Genomic DNA, 22,153 nt, shown 5'->3' on the forward strand with positions numbered 1-22,153 from the left:
TATTGATTGTCCTCAGTATTGTCCTGTTTTGAAGGTGTTGTGGTCAGTGCTGTGTTTCACAGATTAAGTGGACCGTTGAAAGTGTCATAGAGAAGGATGCTGCTTGGATAAGGTTTGTGTATGAGATTGTGTGTGTTGAAAGGAAAAGAGGTTATGAGGTCTCCAAACCCTACTGGGAAATCCAGTTTAAGCTGGTAAATGTGTTTTGATTTCTGCATTGCTAGTTTTGAATGGTTCTAAACTGGTAGATAGTCTTGGACCAGCAACAAACCAGCTACCAGGTGGTTTTTAAGCTTGGTCGACCAGCTAGAAACCATGTTCCAAAACACAACAATTTTCCAACAGGGAACACACTTACAGGAGTTTATTAATCTTATGGTAATAACCATATGGAAAGCTGTGGTTGTAGTCATGTGATTTCACATTAACCTTGAATATATTTTATAGTTTTATATACTAAATGGTGATTGAGTCTACTTTGAAAGTTCCTGATTAATTTACACCTATCTTGTTAGTCATGTCAGGTGTTAAGTGAGTGAACAAAGGGATGCAACATCAGGTTGCTGTGGTGACAGTGACTGGCCCTGATTGGAGTTAGCGAGGTAACTGTAATCCTCAGCATGGCTCTGTTTTGCTCAGGATTTCATAAAGTATGTCACAGTTAGCATTAGCTGCTAATACCATTTTAGATCACACATTAGATATTGTGTAAGACTTCTTTCAGCTTCCCCAGTGCATACTTTTGTGTATATGGAACAGTAATGGCAGAAACTGATCTAAGATAAGTTCTTGTATTCTCAGAGATATCATAATTAGAACTCTTGTGATAATATATCCTACTGTTCAAAAATATGAGGTTGGTAAGATTTTTAAAATGTTTTGGAAAGAAGTCTCTTATGCTCACCAAAACTGGAATTATTTGATCCAGAATTGACCCTTCGCAAAGACCCGCCTCCCTTAGTTACTGTTGCTTTGTCCGACAAGCCACGGCGCTGTCACGCCACACGCAGTGAAAAATACATCGTGGAGCAAAGAGGACACTGACAACACATCGACAGACGAGACAGAGCAGGTTACTTATGATATTAAACAAAGTCCCAGCTTTCAAATTGTGTGTTTTTTTTTTTTGTTTTTTTTTAAAGAAATTTGAACAATAATAAACGTTTTGTGGCTCTTTAATGTGTTGTGACAGATTGCTGTAGTGCCTCAGCTCAAGCGGCTCGTGAACCGATCATCTCTTTACTAGTTAATTTATAGCATCAAATAAACATGAATGAACATCAGAAGGAATGTTGTTTCAAACGCGGAAAGATGTTAGTACACACCATTTTTCAAGTTCAAGTCCACCGAGGTTAATCTTCTAACTCCTGACTGCTTTGTCGGACAAAATGGCGAATTCTGAGTTATGGTTGGTTAGATCGCTTGTCAATCAAACTCCCGGTGAAGGGTCAATTATAGTAAAAACAGTAATATTGTGAAATATTATTACAATTTAAAACAATTTAAAAAACAAGTTGTTGTAATTTATTTCATGTGATGGCAAAGCTGAATTTTCAGCATACTCCAGTCTTCAGTGTCACATGACCCTTTAGAAATCATTCTAATATGCTGATCATTCTAATAACATTTCTTATTATCATCAATGCTGAAAACAGTTGTGCTCCATAATTTTTTTGTTATAAAACTTTCTGTCAGGATTCTTTGGTGAATAAAAAGTTCATAAATACAGAATTTATTTGAAATAGAAATCTTTATATCACTATATCACTTTATATTTATATATTACTTTTCATATTATTGACCTAAAACTTTCGAACACTTGTGTACATAGATATATTTTATAGAAAGCAGAATAAATCTGATATTAAAAATAAAAAAATTAAAATGTACTAAATTTAAAATTTTTTAAAAATGTAACTACTAATCAAATATAAAATACACACAAACTGATAAATACACCAATATAAATAAGGCATTTTAAATTTACTTGCAGAACAGGACAGGCGTAATCTTTGACCTCATCTCACGTGTCATGGGGCATTGGTGATTTCCAGTGCTGTCCTTATCTCTCGGCTCCATATCTCACTACACTGATTATTCACTTCTCCCATTCATAAATATGTGACATTTATAGACCCTCATTCTAGAATGTTTACCATCCAAATCAATAACTCCATTACCTGCATTTTGTAGTCGTGCAACACTGCCATTGAAGCTGAAGAGTGATCCTGTGTATGAAGGGGATGGTGATTATGTAACAAGCATGAAACTCCCAAAATACACCCATGAGAAGATTAGATATGAGCCAGTGGATATATCAGTCTCCCTTCTCGATTTGCGCTGTTCTATACAGACAAGCACATCAAAAATCCTGACAAAATCTCTTGCGATATGCTTCTTTTACAATGGGCTTAATGTGAGCTTGCAGTTGAGTAAGAAATGTGTAGGCTGTGATTATGTGGAGGTAAATGAGAAGTGTGAAGAAAAGAAAAGGAGAACGTGATTGTAAGTGTTGAGTGCATCTCCCGCTGTGTCGTGTTGGGTGCTAATGAACTGTCGTTGTCATAATTAGTCCACCCATCTGGGCCTGTGAAGAGGCCACCCTGATTTCAGCAACAAGTTCATCTCCTAGACAATCCTGTCGTTAATTACCTTCAGTAAACTCACTGATAAGTACGTTGCACATTAACTTTGCCAGAACAGTAAAACGACGAGCAGCAGAGCCCTATAAAGCATTATATAAACTACAGTAGAATGAGGGTTAGTATAACATGACTCCATTTCGGTAGCTAAGGGCACATCCGGTGATAGCAAACTTTAAATTATTCAGATGTGCTACTCTCATTTGTGTTTGAGCGCTGTGGATAATTACACATCGGTGGTTAGTAATTAGTACTTGAGTCTTAGCAGACGGACGACAATTCCTACTTTCAGCTGGGAGAATGCGTACATTACTTCAAATGGCATTGTTATAACAAAGTCTGTGTTGTTGAGGTTATGAATGGGAATCGTGGTAAAGCTCTAGAAAAAAACAACAGACTCCAGTCACTTGGAGGATGACAGTGACTCAAGTTTGTTTACTGAGAAAGTATTGAATCCCCAACATAACAGCGAGCATACTCTACATCTGGAAGAATTATACAGCAAGGGATTTAAACTATGAGAGTAAGTGGTTATACTTCTATGATGAAAGAGCTTCCACAGACAGAAAAACCCATGTTAAGTGTAGCTTTCCATAGTAATAGATTCGTGTCAGAGTTTCAGCTCTTCTTAGTAACACTGTGATGAATATGTCAATACACCAATGCTGAATTCATCACATGATCTCAGGATGAATTGAGGCTCAGGAAACAGCTGTTATCTGTTATTCTAACTACTGCAGATCTACTTTAGCCCGCAGGATAGTTTGCTTTGAACTGTATGCTGTAACTACATTGGAATTGCAAACTATTTTTGAGATTTGCTTCATTTTCAAATCTGCTGTAAGTTCATGAACTCTGTTGATGGTTGTACCAGGGGAATTCATTTTTACTTGGTCCGTTTCCTGTGTGCCTTTACAGTGGGATGAGATGTCCAGGTCTCTGCAGTGCAGGGGCTAGACATGGCTGCTTAATTATTCATCAGCCTTATGAATATTTGATCAAGCGTCAGAGTTTAGGAAGATTGATATCCCTCACGGGAACTATGGAACTCAAGCAGAAGGGTCAAGCTTCACCCACTGTAAAGTGAAAGTGTTTTGGAAGCATTTGTTTCTGAGGAAAATATTATTGTGATATTAACGTGTTTCTGATGATTAATAACTTAGAAATATAAATGGAAAATCTTGCTTTATCATACTTTTGGCTTACATTTCACTGCCAAAATGTTCTCAATCAGTATTTTTGACCTGTTTTCATACAAATATTTAAAGATCATTAGTTAAATACCCATTATCTTAATTATTTAAGCTGAAGAAATCATTCCCAATGAGGTACGAAAAACAAATTTAAGATGCACTACCATTCAAAAATGCAATGATGAAAAATTACTTTTACACTGTTACAAAAAATTATATTTCAGTGTTGTTCATTTAAACTTTCTATACATCAATCCTAAAAATGTATCATGGTTTCCACAAAAATATTAAGCAGCACAACTGTTTTTAAAGGATTAGTCCACTTTTAAAGTTAGTCCACTTTTCCTGATAAATTTACTCACCCCAATGTCATCCAAGATGTTCATGTCTTTCTTTCGTCGTACTTTCCGCTTCCGCATTCTTCATAACGCTTACGCTGAATGTCCTACGCCTTCCCTATTCAAGTTACGGAAAAAAACGAAACTGGCGCCGCGTTCTGTAGGACATTCAGCGTAAGCGTTATGACGAATGCGGAAGCGGAAAGTACGTTCAAGGCGATATTTTGTTTATAAAGCATAAACGGTTGTATTTTTTTCGAAAATGAACGATTGATTCGCTAGATAAGACCCTTATTACTCATCTGGTATCGTTCAAAGCCCTTGAAGCTGCACTGAAACTAATTTTGACCTTCAATCTGTTGGTAGCCATTGAAATCCACTGTAAGGAGAATAATCCTGGAATGTTTTCCTCAAAAACCTTCATTTCTTTTCGACTGACGAAAGAAAGACATGAACATCTTGGATGACATGGGGATGAGAAAATTTATCAGGAAAAGTGTATTTAAAAGTGGACTAATCCTTTAACATTGATAAATCAGCATTTTAGAATGATTTCTGAAGGATCATGTGACACTGAAGAGCAATGATGCTGAAAATTCAACTTTGTCATCACAGAAATAAATTACATTTTAAAATGCATTAAAATAGAAAACTGTCATTATAAATTGTAATAATATTTCACATTTTTACTGTTTTTACTGGATTTGATCCATTAAATGCAGCCTTGCTGAGCATGAGACTTTCAAAAACATTATAGTATATTGTAATTATATTTTCTGTATGTTAATATCTAATATTTAATATCTCATATATCGCTTCAAGTAAACTGATCTTGTTTTGAAGAAATTTAAGTATTGATTGCAGTGATTTCTTTTTATTATTATTTTGTCAGTGTCAATTTTGGCAATGCTAAAATTTGTGTGGGCACCAGAAGCATTTGGTCTATACATGCCCACAAGTTAAGTGGGCATACTAAGATGAAGGCCAGCACACACTCATACAAACTCATGTCCTCCCACCCGAATGCTGCATTGTTTCGTGAGACAAACAGTGTAGATCTTTGACAGCTTTCTGACCACGCTTTTCTCTGGACAGCAGAAAAACATATCAAATGGATCGAAATGTATTGCCATTTATTCCTCAAACATTTTTCACCTCTGAAAAATCTAAATGTTTTAAATATGAAAGCCTAATCAAGCCATCTCTGTTGAAATCTGTTTCTCATTATCTTCCTAGTAGATCTCCGTGTTGGCCGACACCTCCTCACATCCCAGTATTCTTTACCTGGCAACCCTGTAGCCAAGCACGGCCACATTGATCTGCGCACATCCATGGATGGCAAATACAAAGAGATTGCAGAGGTAAACAAAGCAGAAAACCCAACAATCATGCTGCTTGAATGCTTTTTTTTGTGTTCGTTTCTGCTGTTATGTAAATGTGTGCTTAATTTGTGCGTTTAGGAGCTGTTCTCCCGCAGCCTGGCAGAGAGTGAGATGCGGAGCGCTCCATATGAGTTTCCTGAGGAGAGCCCCATTGAGCAGCTGGAGGAGAGGCGGCACAGACTGGAGCGGCAGATCAGCCAGGATATCAAGTACTACGTCCCATCATTCATCATGAAACTCAACCATTAATAGTATCTGTAGTTCTTACCTGAACTTACTTGAACTTACCTGTGTTTGTAACTTAAAATAACACGATTACCTTAAAGGTGCAATAGGAAATTTTTCTGAGAGGCTAGCAATAGCGAGCTAGCTTTCAAATCATAACGACTCACCCTCCCTTAAGAGCGCCTCCAAAGCCACGCCTCTTCCAAAACACATGAAGGCACACACACACAGCTGTTCTGGGCGAAGCGTCAGAGACAGCGTTAAACTACCTCATGTCTCAGAGCATAGCATAGCAACATAGCATTACAATAAAAATGTATGTAAACAACTTAGATAGCTTGTACCTGACTGCTGCAGATTCATTTCTGTGTTGATACTGTTGACATGAAAACACATAATTCCGAGTCTGAGGATGTGAACAGCTCCGTTTAGAACGTCACGGGTTGCCATATCTTAATTACAGTAGTTATGGTGTGAATGCAGCACAAGCTTGTTGTTTTGATTCGGTAGGAACTGTAAAAGGTGGCTGATGTTTGTTTGTGGTGCTCCGTGACTGACGTCTGTCTACATAAACTCTGCATAGCATGAAACACGCTGATAATGTATGATGTCTGACGGGCAGGCAGGACATCGTATCATTTCATTCGGACCGAATATAATAATTGGATGAATATTTTATGGTCCTACACCTTCCACAGACAATATATATTTATAAAAATACATTTAGACCATTTAACATAGTGATTGCTATTAGGATATAAGGAGACTTTCAACCAGTATAACAAAAAATGTTTTTGTAGAGAATCACCTATTGCACCGTTTACCCGAAATTCTCAGTTCCTAAAGGCAGACGGCCAACAAACCATCAGCATCAAAATATTCAACAAACTCAGCTGAAATTACTATTTTATATGGCTGGACTAGTAAAATTTTGCTGGTAAAGCTAGTCAAGTTTGGGGTCAGTAAGTTTTTTTTTTTTTTTTTTTTTTTTTCATTTTTTTTTCATATTTTTATTTAACAGTGACACATTAATTGCATTTTTTTAGAGAAATGCATACTTTTATTTAACAGTGACACATTAACTGCATTAAAAGTGACAGTAAAAACATTTATAATGTTGCAAAAGATTTATATTTCAAATAAATGCTGTTCTTTTTAACTTTCTATTCCACAAAGAAAAAAAATTGTATCATGGTTTCCACAAACATATATGAGCAGAACTGTTTTCAACATTGATAATAATAATAAATATTTCTTAAGCGCAAAATCAGCATGTTAAATGGTTTTTGAAGGATCATGTGACACTGAGGACTGGAGTAATGATGCTGAAAATTCAGCTCTGAAATTTCAACATCACATGAATAAATTAAATTTTAAAATATATTACAGTAGAAAACCGTTATTTTAAATTGTAATAATATTATTGTTTTTGTTTTTTATTACTGTATTATGATCACATAAATGAAGCCTTCATGAGCATAAGAGACTTATTTTAGAAGCATTAAAAAATTACAAACATTTGAAAGGTAATGTTGTTAGGAAGCCTGCTGGGAACACAAGCATCCCATGCTGTAGTCCAGCAACCGAAAAACACATTATGCTGGTGTCCAAATATACTAGTGTTTTCAGCTGGGAACGTGTAATAAAGTCATCACTTCATGTACCAATATTAGTCCAACATTCACTGCTCTGTATGCACATGTGACCTATGACCCACAGTCAGTTAATTAAATGCCTTTTCTCTTGAGGTTTGAGCCTGATATCCTACTGCGAGCCAAACAGGACTTCATGAAAACAGACAGTGCAACAGATCTGGAGTGAGTGCCTTTTAAGATGTTATGTGATGATTTATATGAGACCCAGTGTTTGCTAACTAATATCAGCATCTCCTCTCTTTCTCAGGTATATGAAAGAGCAATGCCAGGCACCCAAAGAACTGTATCCCGAGAGAGAACTCGTCCCTGAGAGAGAGTATCAGAGAGTCGCAATCTCTGGAGAGGAGAAATGTGGGGTAGTAACAGCTCCTGTTTTTCATTTTTCTGTTTTGTTTGTTTTACAAAAACAAGATGTTGTTGACAGAACTGGAGTGGACACTACAGACATTATATAAACTCCTGAGGGAGAACAGAGTTTCACACATCCACACACACAATTACACAAACCCCAGAGGGAAACATGAGCTAACATCAACACAGCTGAAGGGTTTTCACATTAATGAAGAAAAATTCATGGAAACAGGGAAATGCAGACTTTTTGTATTTTGTCACCAAAATACTGTTTTGTATTGTGGATTTAAGTACAATTGAATGGTATGTGGTATCAATCTCATGTATTGTACAACTGTCTCCCAGAAAAAGTTAGAAAGATATACTGTAGATTTAGGTACATTTAAAGGTGCCCTAGAATCAAAAATTTAATTTACCTTGGCATAGTTGAATAACAAGAGTTCAGTACATGGAAATGACATACAGTGAGTCTCAAACACCATTGTTTCCTCCTTCTTGTGTAAATTTCATTTGTTTAAAAGACCTCAGAAAAACAGGCGAATCTCAACATAACACCAACTGTTACGTAACAGAATCAAATGAAAACATCCAAATAAATACTATACTCACATGATCCGACGTATGCATGCAGCATGCTTGACGAACATCTTGTAAAGATCCATTTGAGGGTTATATTAGCTGTGTGAACTTTGTAAATGCACTGTATTATAGTCGAGAGCTCAGGGGGCAGGGAGCGCGCGATTTAAAGGGGCCGCAGCCTGAATCGTTGCATAGTTAATGATGCCCCAAAATAGGCAGCTAAAAAAATTAATAAAAAAAAATCTATGGGGTATTTTGAGCTGAAACTTCACATACACATTCAGGGGACACCTTAGACTTATATTACATCTTGTAAAAACTGGTTCTAGGGCACCTTTAAGCAATCACATATAATTTATTAGTGATATTCATACCAACGACATGATTACAAGAATGATATTGTTTTTAAATTAGTTCAATAATTAAGTTAATATTCAGTAACTTGGAGAATATGCAGAAGAAAATAGTTTCAAATGAAGTCAATGCTGAGCATCTAAAGCATTGTTGAGTTTTTGAGGAATGAGGTGTTTAGTTTCTGAATATCTGAATCATTATTTTTGAACAAATTGACTTAGTGAATGATTCAGTGATTCACTCAAACTTTTTTCCTTTTTCAGTGAATCAGTGTTTTTGAATGAATCGAATGAATGAATCATTGACATGCTCATACTTATTTCCTTTCTGAATGAATCAATGGGTGCTTCTCATTTGTTATTTGTGCATCCTCGTTTCCTTTCCTCACTTCCTTTCCCTGCGCCTCAGCTCGACCCCCATAGGATGTGAGGGAAGGATGCAAGGAAAGAAAATAAGGATGGAGGAATCGAAGGAAATGTTATTTGTATATTGAAATGTTCTTGATCACTTGAGTGTCTCTTGATAGCGTCATCAGCTGCACTCGAGGGATCTGCCCTTAAAGTAAAGTTTATTTAAACTGCAAAAGTAAAGAATACATTTAAATTATTGTGACAGATATGAAGGGGGATGAGAACGTATATGTGCGTCAAGTTTCTCAACGAGAAAGACTTCCGCAAAGGATACACCTGTGTATACTCGCTCATAGCTCCTCGGGAAGCTTCCTCACTCCTCATTCCTCACCTCCCTGTAGTCCAATTAGACAATTGAGATGTCCTTCAAGACGGCTGAGTTTGACTGGTTTCCTGGTCACAGGCTGGAGGATGTAGGAGCGAGGAAACCAGGAAGCCTCAGTTTGAGTATTGAGAAGCACCCAGTGGTGTCGAACAAATTGAAGAGTCATTTGTTGCCACCTACTGGCTTAACAATGTAACCCGCAGAAGGGGTCACTGAAAAATCCGTACCTCTGATGGATGAATGACTTCTGTCCAGACTGTGTTTAAGTGAGTGTTCTTCTCTCACACATCCCCAGGTTCCATTCACTGATCTGCTGGATGCTGCTAAATGTGTGGTCAAAGCTCTGTTCATCAGAGAGAAGTACATCTCTCTGTCCATGCAAAGCTTCTGCAGGACCACAGCACGTTACCTGCAGGAGGAGCTGAGTGACCGACCCCTGGACCTCAATACCTTTGAGGAGATGCCCGAGTCCTCTGTATCTGCAAGTGGGTTGAACCAGAGCTTTCTTATTGGAAATATTCTGAAGGTTGATCATTTTTGTTCAGGAGGAATCAGGATTTTATAGCCAAAATGGTTTTATGTCCAATGTATAGTTAAAAAAGAACTAAATATTGAATTTAAACTCTGGATTGATTTGAATGATGTACAGCAGAATGTTTTCATGGAATTGTCTTCAGTTACTACAGAAAAAACTGAAAGCAGGTGCTCTGAGATGCAGCATGTTTATGAACCACAAATGATCAGTTAAGCCACAGCACAAATGTATTTCTACTCTTTAAAGCAGTAGTTCACACAAAAATGAAAATTTTGTCATTACTGCCATAATGACAAAAAGCACAATAAAGTCATTCCTATGACTTGAGTGTTACAGTGGGTACGGAAAGTATTCAGACCCCCTTAAATTTTTCACTCTTTGTTATATTGCAACCATTTGCTAAAATCATTTAAGTTCATTTTTTTCTTAATTAATGTACACACAGCACCCCATATTGACAGAAAAACACAGAATTGTTGACATTTTTGCAGATTTATTAAAAAAGAAAAACTGAAATATCACATGGTCCTAAGTATTCAGACCCTTTGCTCAGTATTTAGTAGAAGCATTTTAGCTGTGTGCTTAGGGTCATTGTCTTGTTGGAAGGTAAACCTTCGGCCCAGTCTGAGGTCCTGAGCACTCTGGAGAAGGTTTTTGTCCAGGATATCCCTGTACTTGGCCGCATTCATCTTTCCCTCGATTGCAACCAGTCGTCCTGTTCCTGCAGCTGAAAAACACCCCCACAGCATGATGCTGCCACCACCATGCTTCACTGTTGGGACTGTATTGGACAGGTGATGAGCAGTGCCTGGTTTTCTTCACACATACTGCTTAGAATTAAGGCCAAAAAGTTCTATCTTGATCTCATCAGACCAGAGAATTTTATTTCTCACCATCTTGGCAAACTTCATGCGGACTTTCATGTGTCTTGCACTGAGGAGAGGCTTCCGTCGGGCCACTCTGCCATAAAGCCCCGACTGGTGGAGGGCTGCAGTGATGGTTGACTTTCTACAACTTTCTCCCATCTCCCGACTGCATCTCTGGAGCTCAGCCACAGTGATCTTTGGGTTCTTCTTTACCTCTATCACCAAGGCTCTTCTCCCCCGATAGCTCAGTTTGGCCGGACGGCCAGCTCTAGGAAGGGTTCTGGTCGTCCCAGACGTCTTCCATTTAAGGATTATGGAGGCCACTGTGCTCTTAGGAACCTTAAGTGCAGCAGAAATTTTTTTTTTGTAACCTTGACCAGATCTGTGCCTTGCCACAATTCTGTCTCTGAGCTCTTCAGGCAGTTCCTTTGACCTCATGATTCTCATTTGCTCTGACATGCACTGTGAGCTGTAAGGTCTTATATAGACAGGTGTGTGGCTTTCCTAATCAAGTCCAATCAGTATAATCAAACACAGCTGGACTCAAATGAAGGTGTAGAACCATCTCAAGGATGATCAGAAGAAATGGACAGCACCTGAGTTAACTATATGAGTGTCACAGCAAAGGGTCTGAATTAGGGCTGCACGATATATCGCATGAGATTAGCGGCATTTAATAGACAGAACCGTAATTCACTGACAAGTCACGCAATATCACTTTCTGGACCTCAAAAGGTGCAATGACATTGTTCAGAAACCCTCTGATTTCATCAAAAATATCTTGATTTGTCTTATGGGTTTGGGACGACATGAGAGTAAGTACTTAATGACAGAAATGTCATTTTTGGGTGAACTAACCTTTTAATGTGTTCATGAGAGAAATGGCTAGATTTATGAACAGATAGTTCTTTTTGACTGAACTGAATCAGTTCTCTGGTTCAATGAGCCGGTCGCCATAGTTAATTTCTCAATAAAGTAAAATTTATTAGTGAATAAATGGTAAATCTCAGCCTGTTCGCACACAAATCCATCTTATTGATTTAGAAAACATGATGCTTTTTAACATTTTGACAGCCACAGTCTTCATTCACTTTAATTATATCAAAAGAAGTGACCAGTATATTCTTTAAAAATTCTCTTTTGTGTTCCATGGTTTATAAAGGCATGAGGGTGAGTTAATGATGACAATTTTTGGGCATATTGTTTCCTCAAACTCTCTCCTTGACTTTAGTTTCAATAGATATGTTTCTTATTATAGTTATAAGAGTTTAAGAGTTCTGTATGATCAGTATGAAGTTACAAAATGATTCTCTTCACTTCTCTTCTCTTACCTCATGTGCTCTCCACAGATGCAACCGTCCACCCGCCTGTGTCAGAAACCCACCCCTATGAGGGGTTTGACCCTGCCAAAATGGCCCCTGGGTTGGGCTACACTTGCAAGATGGTGGATGGTGTTGTTCATGTATACACACACAAGTAAGACGACAGCGTTGCCATGTCCCTAGAATAGAGTAGGCTTAACTGTTGAATTTCATATATATATATATTTTTCTCTTTTCTTTTTAAAATGTTTTTCGTAATGTCCATCAGTTCCTCAGAGCTGGACCTGCCGTACCCAGACCTGCAGGAGTACATAGCGGATATGAACATGATGATGGCGCTCATCATTAACGGGCCAGTGTAAGTTGTACTGCACACTATGAAGATGATCAAATTACTAATTAAAACAGCTTATTCTGTAAATGTGAGCTGATCCCTGAGCGAGCTGCTTTGCTTGATTGAAATCATTATACACTGACCTTAGTTTGAACCTGTGGGTGAAATGTAAAAATGAACCCATGCTGAAAGAGATAAGTCCAGTAATTAATTTGTAATGTGAATAATATTACAAAGAAGAAGTGGCAAAGACTGATTAAATCTGTTCCCTGAAATAGCCAAAACTGGTCTGATCATTAGCATATGGATTTCTAATTGTATATTTTTTCCAACAGGAAATCTTTCTGCTATCGCCGACTGCAGTACCTCAGCTCCAAGTTCCAGATGCACGTTCTCTTAAACGAGATGAAAGAATTGGCGGCACAGAAGAAGGTCCCCCACCGTGATTTCTACAACATCAGGAAGGTCTGCTGTGCATTGGCATGAACACAACAATTTAGCTCAAAATAGTTTTTTTTTAGTGGTTGTCACAGGAAAAACCTGATTATTTGAACTAGTAATGTAATTCTGGCTATTGACCTTTCATTTGTTGATCTTCAGGTGGACACACACATCCATGCCTCATCCTGTATGAATCAGAAGCACCTGCTGCGCTTCATTAAAAGAGCCATAAAGAAATATCCAGGTGAAATCGTCCATGTAGAACAAGGTCGAGGACAGACCCTAACAGAGGTGTTTGAGAGCATGAACCTGACGGCCTTTGACCTCAGCGTAGACACTCTGGATATGCACGCGGTAAGAAGTCTAGTCAAACACCTGCCATAAGAGGTTGGAAAAATACTCCTGATAAAAGAGAAGTCGGCACACCACAGCTCCAAAAATTAGACATTTATTGACAGACTTTTACAAAGGTAACATTTTGAGCACACAGGATCTTCATCAGATCGCCTCTGTGTTTAAAACGTTATGTTATTTTCGGATGAGTGCCCACTTTTAGCAATTTGCCAGTGATGTGCATGCTTTTGTTTTTGTGTTTGGATAAATACTTATATCATCGCTAGCAATTATACATAGGAATACTAATTAAAGGTGCCCTAGAACTTCTTTTTAAAAGATGTAATAAAAGTCTAAGGTGTCCCCTGAATGTGTCTGTGAAGTTTCAGCTCAAAATACCCCATAGATTTTTTTTTTAATTCATTTTTTTAACTGCCTATTTTGGGGCATCATTAACTATGCACCGATATATAGGTTGCCGCCCCTTTAAATCTCCCGCTTCCCCGTCCCGGAGCTCGTGCTTGCCTTGAACAGCATAAAAACAGTTCACACAGCTAATATAACCCTCAAAATGGATCTTTACAAGATGTTCGTCATGCATGCTGCATGCATACATCGGATCATGTGAGTATAGTATTTATTTGGATGTATTACATTTGATTCTGAATGAGTTTGAGGCTATGCTGCGTGGCTAAAGCTAACATTACACACTGTTGGAGAGATTTATAAAGAATGAAGTTGTGTTTATGCATTATACAGACTGCAAGTGTTTAAAAATGAAAATAACGACGGCTCTGTTACGGAAAAGTCGCCTGTTCTTCGGAGGTCTTTTAAACAAATGAGATTTATATAAGAAGGAGGAACCAATGGAGTTTGAAACTCAGTGTATGTCTTTTCCATGTACTGAACTCTTGTTATTTAACTATGCCAATATAAATTCAATATTTAATTATAGGGCACCTTTAATAATAATGATAACAACAACATGAATACACTACTGTTAAAAAAATTGGGGTCAGTTTTTTTGTTATGTTTTTGAAAGAAGTCTCCTTTGCTCACCAAGGCTGCATTTATTGGTCAAAACTACAGTAAAAACAGTAATATTGTGAAATGTTAGTACAATTTAAAATAACTGTTTTCTATTGTAATATATTCTAAAATGTAATTTCTTCCTGTGATGGCAAAGCTGAATTTTCAGAGTCACATGATCCTTCAGAAATCGTTCTAATATGCTGATTTGATGCTCAAGAAACATTTCTTATTTTTTATTCTCTCAGGATTCTCTGAGGAATAGAAAGTTCAAAAGAATAGCATTTATTTGAAATTTCAATATTTTTTATAACATTATAAATGTCTTTACTGTCACTTGAATAAAAGTATTCATTTCTATAAAAAAAAAACACTGACCACAAACTTTTGAATGGTAGTGTTTCTTGTTTGATATAACAATTATTTATTACAATTTTATAAAGTGACTATTAACAAAAATATAAACATAAAAGGGCAGAAAACTGAAATAAAATATAGGACCATAAAAAAAAAGTAAAAAAGAAAAGTAAAGTAGCTAAAATTTGTTTCACACAGTGTATGTCAAGGCAAATATCAAGTGGGTATTCCAAACTTTGGAGGACTGTGTGGGATCTAGGTCACTCTCACAAAAATATGTTGCAGATGCAGTCGCACAAGCTTAGTGGTTTTACACTTAGGTGAGAACTGAATAAGCTTATGAATGAACTGTTGTTCTCTACTGAATGCAAACTGTGGCACTAAATGAATGCTATACAAAGTTGCACACAGTTTAATAGGTCCCTAAACCATGTGAATAAAAATCTTTACTAAAAGAGATTCTTCTCTAAATTGTATGTGGGAATAAGTAGTCTTCACTGGGGAAAACTTGCTACATGTACTGTGCTTGGCTAACCGGGACTTGTCACAGCACCTACATATTGTTGCCTTTTTGTTGGTTTAACTGCTTCTATAGTTCTCCTCGTTTGGAAGTCGATTTGGACAAAAGCATCTGCTGAATGATTAAATGTGAATGTATGTAAGAGAAAATAAATTTGCTATTTTAAATATTAAAAATATTCTGTCTTTCCCACAGGACCGTAACACATTCCATCGCTTTGATAAATTCAATTCCAAATACAACCCCATTGGAGAGTCCATCCTCCGAGAAATCTTTATTAAAACTGACAACCATATTGAGGGGAAATACTTTGGGCACATAATCAAGGTATCAGCTGTTCCTTATAATCTTTGAACGGAACAAAACAAGCATGTTGATGAATTCGGCTTCACATGGTTAAGTGCACCCCCTGTTGATAGTTGTATGTTGGTGCGTTTCAGGAGGTGATGGCAGATCTGGAGGAGAGCAAGTATCAGAATGTGGAGCTGCGTCTCTCCATCTACGGCCGCTCACGAGATGAATGGGATAAACTGGCTCAGTGGGCCGTCAAACACAAGGTTTATTCAGATAATGTGCGCTGGCTGGTGCAGGTGCCACGGCTATTGTGAGTACTGAGAATTGGGAAATATCTATGTAAAGTGGACATTTATTATCTGATGTCTACAGCAGGCTTAATTCTTTTATGAAAATCAAAAAATATATATATACTACTGTTCAAAAGTTTAATATCGGTAAGATTTTTAAAATGTTTTTAAGGCTGCATTTATTTGATCAGAAATACAGTAAAAACAGTAATATTGTGAAATATTTTTACCATAAAAAAAACTTTTATATTTGAATATATTTTAAAATGTTCATTTATTTCTGTTATGGCAAAGCTGAATTTTCAGCATCATTACTCCAGTCTTAAGTCACATGATACCTATTTTAATATGCTGATTTGGTGCTCAAGAAATATTTCTTATTATTTTTACTGTTGTGCTGCTTAATATTTTTGTGGAAACCGTGATTACTTTTTTCAGGATTCTTTGATGAATAAAAAGTTCAAAAGAAAAGCATTTATTTACTTTTCTTTTGAACTTTTTATTACTGTGTCCTTACTTAATTATAAAATAAACAATAATAAATAATTAAATAAAAAAAACTGACTTATCCCAGACTTTTGAATGGTAGTGTATATTATTACTAAATTAAAAAGCACCTAAAATTAAACGCCTAATAAAAAATAAATACCGATATTTTTACTGTACATTAAATATACATTTCAGACTAAATTAAAACTTATCATACAAAGATACAAAGATAACAGATTGTTTCTTTCCTCTGCAGTGACGTGTACCACACCAAGAAGCAGCTCTCTAACTTCCAGGAGATGCTAGAGAACATTTTTATGCCTCTGTTTGAAGTCACTGTCAATCCCAGCAGCCACCCACAGCTGCATCTCTTCCTGCAACATGTGAGTGAACTTTTTGTCATGTGATAAAAGCTAGTTGTAGTGTAAAATTATATAACTGCTACTGTGGAGTAGAGGCTTACATAGTGCACAATATCCTCAAGGTATAATAAACTGCCCAATTTATTTATAAGAAACATTTGTTTTAGATTTTACACTCACTACCTTTTCCATAGAAGATAAAGGGTGGAGGTAGTTGTTAAAGACCTGGCCTAGTAATCCTTAATTTCAAACCCTGTGCTCATACATTTATTATTGTCCCTATAATAAGAAGACCATTGTAAGATGTTTTGGATAAGAAAGAGTCTGCCATTAAAGTTTAACTTTTAACAGTGGAGTAATCACAAGTGATTCACAAGGTCCCACTTTACTCTGCAAAATAAAACCATCACCATTTACCCTTTGAAGCTTCAAATTAATAGAACCAAATGATCCACAAGTAGGATCACAGTTTTATTATATTGTGAGACTGAATGTTCTTCAGGTTGTCGGGTTTGATAGTGTGGATGATGAGTCCAAACCTGAGCATCACATCTTTAACCTGGACAGTCCAAAACCTGTGAACTGGACAGAAGAAGACAATCCTCCCTACTCATATTATCTGTACTACATGTATGCAAATATGACTGTACTCAACCACCTGCGCAGGTATCTGATGCACCCAAGTACACCCTTTGCTTACCACAATACATTTAATCAATTAAGGTAGAAATGTATGTATTTTATACTGGTTGAGATTTATGGGACATAAACAGCCGAATGAAAACCTTCTCATCAAAACTATTGTGTAGGTTCCTTAAAGGATTAGTTCACTTCAGAATTAAAATTTCCTGATAATTTAGTCACCCCCATGTCTTTCTTTCTTCAGTCGAAAAGAAATTAAGGTTTTTGAGGAAAACATCCCAGGATTTTCTCTATATAGTGGACTTCACTGGGGTACATCAGGTTGAAGGTCCAAATTGCAGACACTGGATCGGTCCTGCTGCCTACGTCACTCATGACCTTTCCAATATGATTACCTAATGTGTGCCGCATCGCAGAGCTAGTTCAAGGTGGTTAAAAAGTATATAATTTTTATTTTTTTTAGAAAACGACCAATCATTTTGCTAGATAAGACCCTTATTCCTCAGCTGGGATCATGTAGAGCCCTTTGAAGCTGCATTGAAACTGCAATTTGGACCTTCAACCTGTTGTACCCCATTGAAGTCCACTATATGGAGAATAATCCTGGAATGTTTTCCTTAAAAACCTTCTTTTCGACTGAAGAAAGATAAACATCTTGGATGACATGGGGGTGAGTAAATTATCAAGAAATTTTCATTCTGAAGTGAACTAATCCTTTAATATAAAAGAAGTTTTAGATCCACGACTGTTAAAATGTCATCCATTTCTCCCAACAGGCAAAGGAACTTGAATTCGTTTGTATTACGTCCGCACTGTGGAGAGGCAGGGCCCATTCACCACCTCGTGTCTGGATTTATGCTGTCAGAGAATATTTCCCATGGCCTACTTCTGAGAAAAGTAAAGAAACTCTAGATACTTCTACTGAATCGCAGTTGTCCTTGGAAATCTGTTCTGCTCGGATATAAAGAATGTTCTTTTTTTTTTCACTGCTGTGTTCTATGTATTAGACCAAGGCCATATGTGTTAAAATCTCATCGTAACATAATATAAACGTTCCACTATTGAACGGCACACTTGATTACAGCCATTCAAACATCGATATCCTCTTTTCAACGTAGTGAACTTTAGTCACAAGTTTTGATAGAACAATATCTGTCAAGTTTTCTCACACTGGGTATTTCAGAGCTAATATTCTTATCTTAAAACCCATTGCAAACAGTCAAAAGTTTATCCGTCCATAGCATTTGTGTATTTTCCTCTCAGGCTCCTGTACTGCAGTATTTGTATTACCTGGCTCAGATCGGCATTGCCATGTCTCCACTCAGCAACAACAGCCTCTTCCTCAGTTACCATCGAAATCCGCTGCCTGAGTACCTGTCCAGAGGCCTCATGGTGTCTTTGTCCACTGATGACCCTCTGCAGTTCCATTTCACAAAGGTTGCAAGCCACATCATACCATCAGATATGATTTTTCTTTTCTATAGCTGTTATTTCTTGAGTGAGGTGTGTAATATGTTTGACCTAGTGTGTGTGGTTGTTCAGGAGCCGCTGATGGAGGAGTACAGCATCGCTGCTCAGGTGTGGAAGCTGAGCTCATGTGACATGTGTGAGCTGGCCCGAAACAGTGTGCTCATGAGCGGATTTTCTCACCAGGTACTTACATCTACACTTACACCTCTGTCAGCACCGGCAGAAGTCATTTTTAGTAACACTTCACAGTAAGGTTAAATTAGTTAATGCATTAGGCACCATGACTTAACAACAAACCATACTCTAAAATGGTATATTAATCTAGATAATTTCTACATACACAAAAGTTTGGGGTCAGTAAATTAATTTTTTTTAATAAATACTTTTATTCAGCAAGGATGCATTAAGTTGATCCAAAGTGACAAAGACAAAGAACTTTCCATTCATCAAAGAATCCGATAAAAATGCGTCATGGTTTCCACAAAAATATGAAGCAGCACAACTGTTTTCAACATTGATAATAATAAGAAATGTTTCTTAAAATCAGCATATTAGAATGATTTCTGAAGGCTCATGTGACACTGAAGACTGGAGTAATGATGCTGACAATTCAGCTTTGCATCACAGGAATAAATTACATGTTAAAATATATTAAAACAGAAAACAGTTATTTTAAAGGTGCCAAAGAACATGTTTTCAAAAGATGTAATATAAGTCTTAAGTGTCCCCTGAATGTGTCTGTGAAGTTTCAGCTCAAAATACCCCATAGTTTTTTTTTTTATTAATTTTTTTAACTTCCTATCATTATAAATGCGCCGATTCAGGGTACGCAGCCCCTTTAAATCTCATGCTCCACGCCCCAAGAGCTCGCGCTTGCCTTAAACACCATAAACAAAGTTCACACAGCTAACATAACCCTCAAAATGGATCTTTACAAAGTGTTCGTCATGCAGCATGTCTAATCGCGTAAGTATAGTATTTATTTGGATGTTTACATTTGATTCTGAATGAGTTTGATAGTGCTCCGTGGCTAAAGCTAACATTACACACTGTTGGAGAGATTTATAAAGAATGAAGTTGTGTTTATGCATTATACAGACTGCAAGTGTTTAAAAAATGAAAATAACGACAGTCTTGTCTCCGTGAATACAGTAAGAAACGATGTTAACTATAACCACATTTAACAGTACATTAGCAACATGCTAACGAAACATTTAGAAAGACAATTTACAAACATCACTAAAAATATCATGTTATCATGGATCATGTCAGTTATTATTGCTCCATCTTCCATTTTTCGCTGTTGTCCTTGCTTGCTTACCTAGTCTGATGATTCAGCTGTGCACAGATCCAGACGTTAATACTGGCTGCCCTTGTGTAATGCATTGATCATGGGCTGGCATATGCAAATATTGGGGGCGTACATATTAACTTAAAAACTTCCAGATTTTAAAAGGGAGGATAAATACTTCTCATACTTTTGTTGGCTGTGTTTCCAAACACAACAGTGTATTGGTCACTAGTCAAATTACAGTAGATAGCCGCCAATATGGGCAGATTGCATAACATGCCCTCATTCTCTAAAACCTGACCAAACTACAGTATGTAAAGGAAAATATGACCAAGATTAAATTACATTATATACAGCTTCTCTTGCATTGAGGATATTTGTGTGCCACCCACAGTATGCTCTGTGTGGTGAATTACTGGCTGCCATTCAATTCTGTACAATAAACAGTATTGGTACTGTGTTCAATGTGCATCCTGAAGCCAAACCACTGAAACAGACACTGATTCCTTGTATTAAAATACAAGGAATCAGAGAGAAAAGCATCTGATTAATGCATCCAAACGTCCTGTTTCAAGGTGAAAAGCTACTGGCTGGGGCCGCATTATCTGAAAGAGGGGCAGGAGGGCAACGACATCCGACGCACCAACGTTCCTGACATCCGTGTGGCGTACCGCTTCGAGACGCTCTGTGAGGAGCTGAATCTGATCACGCAGGCTGTGCGGTCAGAGGAGCTGGAGACGGTTGAAGAGCAGGGATCCCTGTGCATGGGTGCAGGACCGACCAGATGTTAGAGGCATCATACGCTTTCAATTATTCAACCAGTGCAGAGTGTTAATGAAAGGTGAATCAGGGAAATGTGGGCCAGTCAACTAAATAACCATTTTTTATTTGTCTTTTATTTAGGTATTTGCTAGAAATGTATTGTAGTTATTTTGGTTGTAAAGTGCAGGTTTAAAGGAATAGGCTCATTTTCCAACTCCCCTAGAGTTAAACAGTTGAGTTTTACCGTTTTCGAATCCATTCAGCCGATCTCCAGGTCTGGCGGTACCACTTTTAGCATAGCTTAGCATAGTTCATTGAATCTGATTAGACCGTTAGCATCTTGCTCAAAAATGATCAAAGAGTTTCTGCCATGGTACGGCAGCAAAGTTCCTTGATCATTACGCCAGAATGAGAGTATAGTTCCTAGCCATATCGGCCTAAAAAAAATTTCATTTTACCGCAACTTTTCATTTTCCGTCGGTCTTAGTACATGATGTAACTACAGAAGAGTCAAGTTTTAAACAGGAAAAATATCAAAACTCTTTGGTCATTTTTGAGCGAGATGCTATTGGTCTCATCAGATTCAATTAACTATGCTAAGCTCTGCTAAAAGTGGTACCGCCAGACAAGGAGATAGGCTGACTGGATTAGAAAATGGTAAAACTCAACTGTTTAACTGTAGAGGAGTTGGAAAATGAGCCTATTTTCAAAAAAAGTGGAGTGTTCCTTTTAAAGTCCTGATAACAACAAACAAAATTGCACAAAGGAAATGCCAACATTGTATTTGACAAAAGCACAAACGTTTTGTAGAATACCAACTGGAAACACGCTTACAGAATCTATGAAGGTTCCAGAAACCCACAGTCAAGCTTTAGGAAACCCCAGAAGTCTCCTCCCTCTGTTACTGTGGACCTTACACTGTCCATAACCTGCAGTCCAGCATGAAGATCAGTGAAATGGTTTACACCGTCATAGATAATGAACCGTCATTTGGTGTTGCTTGTACACTTGTTCTGAACACTAACAGCCATAAGCATCTGTTCTTTGGCTATTCTGTGTGAGCTCAAGTACCTCCGCACATCTCTGTCATGAGCCGTCATAATCATGTCATTTTTAAATGGAGTTTTTTCCTCATTTTATAGTCTTGATTTTAGCAGGTTCTGTTCTAATCTGTCTATTACTGTGATATTATTTATTTTCTAGTGGCTGTATCCTATGAGTCATTTGGCCATTTTTATTTGTGTCTGTAATTGAATAATTATTAGTGCTATTTATTGTAAATCAGACATGAAGATATCAAAGTGAAGTTTATTTTTTCTGCTCTATTCTATATCTCAAAATTAAAATATCATAATTCTGGGA

General features: G+C 37.2%; 1 protein-coding gene across 7 annotated transcripts in view; it reads left to right on the forward strand.

The window, feature by feature from the left end:
• The window catches only part of ampd2b (adenosine monophosphate deaminase 2b), a 35,347-nt gene extending 13,194 nt beyond the window's left edge, over positions 1 to 22,153 (forward strand). For 4 of the 7 annotated variants that reach the window (XM_048209903.1, XM_048209902.1, XM_048209908.1 and 1 more), the window contains 17 exons: positions 5,410 to 5,534; positions 5,634 to 5,764; positions 7,529 to 7,597; positions 7,683 to 7,791; positions 9,750 to 9,939; positions 12,205 to 12,331; positions 12,446 to 12,535; positions 12,847 to 12,976; positions 13,112 to 13,306; positions 15,387 to 15,518; positions 15,632 to 15,795; positions 16,521 to 16,647; positions 17,129 to 17,292; positions 18,045 to 18,165; positions 18,532 to 18,705; positions 18,811 to 18,921; positions 20,605 to 20,899. In XM_048209903.1, coding sequence (XP_048065860.1) covers positions 5,410 to 5,534; positions 5,634 to 5,764; positions 7,529 to 7,597; positions 7,683 to 7,791; positions 9,750 to 9,939; positions 12,205 to 12,331; positions 12,446 to 12,535; positions 12,847 to 12,976; positions 13,112 to 13,306; positions 15,387 to 15,518; positions 15,632 to 15,795; positions 16,521 to 16,647; positions 17,129 to 17,292; positions 18,045 to 18,165; positions 18,532 to 18,705; positions 18,811 to 18,921; positions 20,605 to 20,820 — 2,375 coding nt within the window. In that variant the 3' untranslated portion in view covers positions 20,821 to 20,899. Of the gene's footprint in view, positions 1 to 5,409; positions 5,535 to 5,633; positions 5,765 to 7,528; positions 7,598 to 7,682; positions 7,792 to 9,749; positions 9,940 to 12,204; positions 12,332 to 12,445; positions 12,536 to 12,846; positions 12,977 to 13,111; positions 13,307 to 15,386; positions 15,519 to 15,631; positions 15,796 to 16,520; positions 16,648 to 17,128; positions 17,293 to 18,044; positions 18,166 to 18,531; positions 18,706 to 18,810; positions 18,922 to 20,604; positions 20,900 to 21,601 lie in introns of those variants that run through there. The other 3 variants (XM_048209905.1, XM_048209907.1, XR_007187455.1) reach the window with 2 other exon arrangements.

Source organism: Megalobrama amblycephala, linkage group LG12, assembly GCF_018812025.1.
Source record: "Megalobrama amblycephala isolate DHTTF-2021 linkage group LG12, ASM1881202v1, whole genome shotgun sequence".
NCBI lineage: Eukaryota > Metazoa > Chordata > Actinopteri > Cypriniformes > Xenocyprididae > Megalobrama > Megalobrama amblycephala.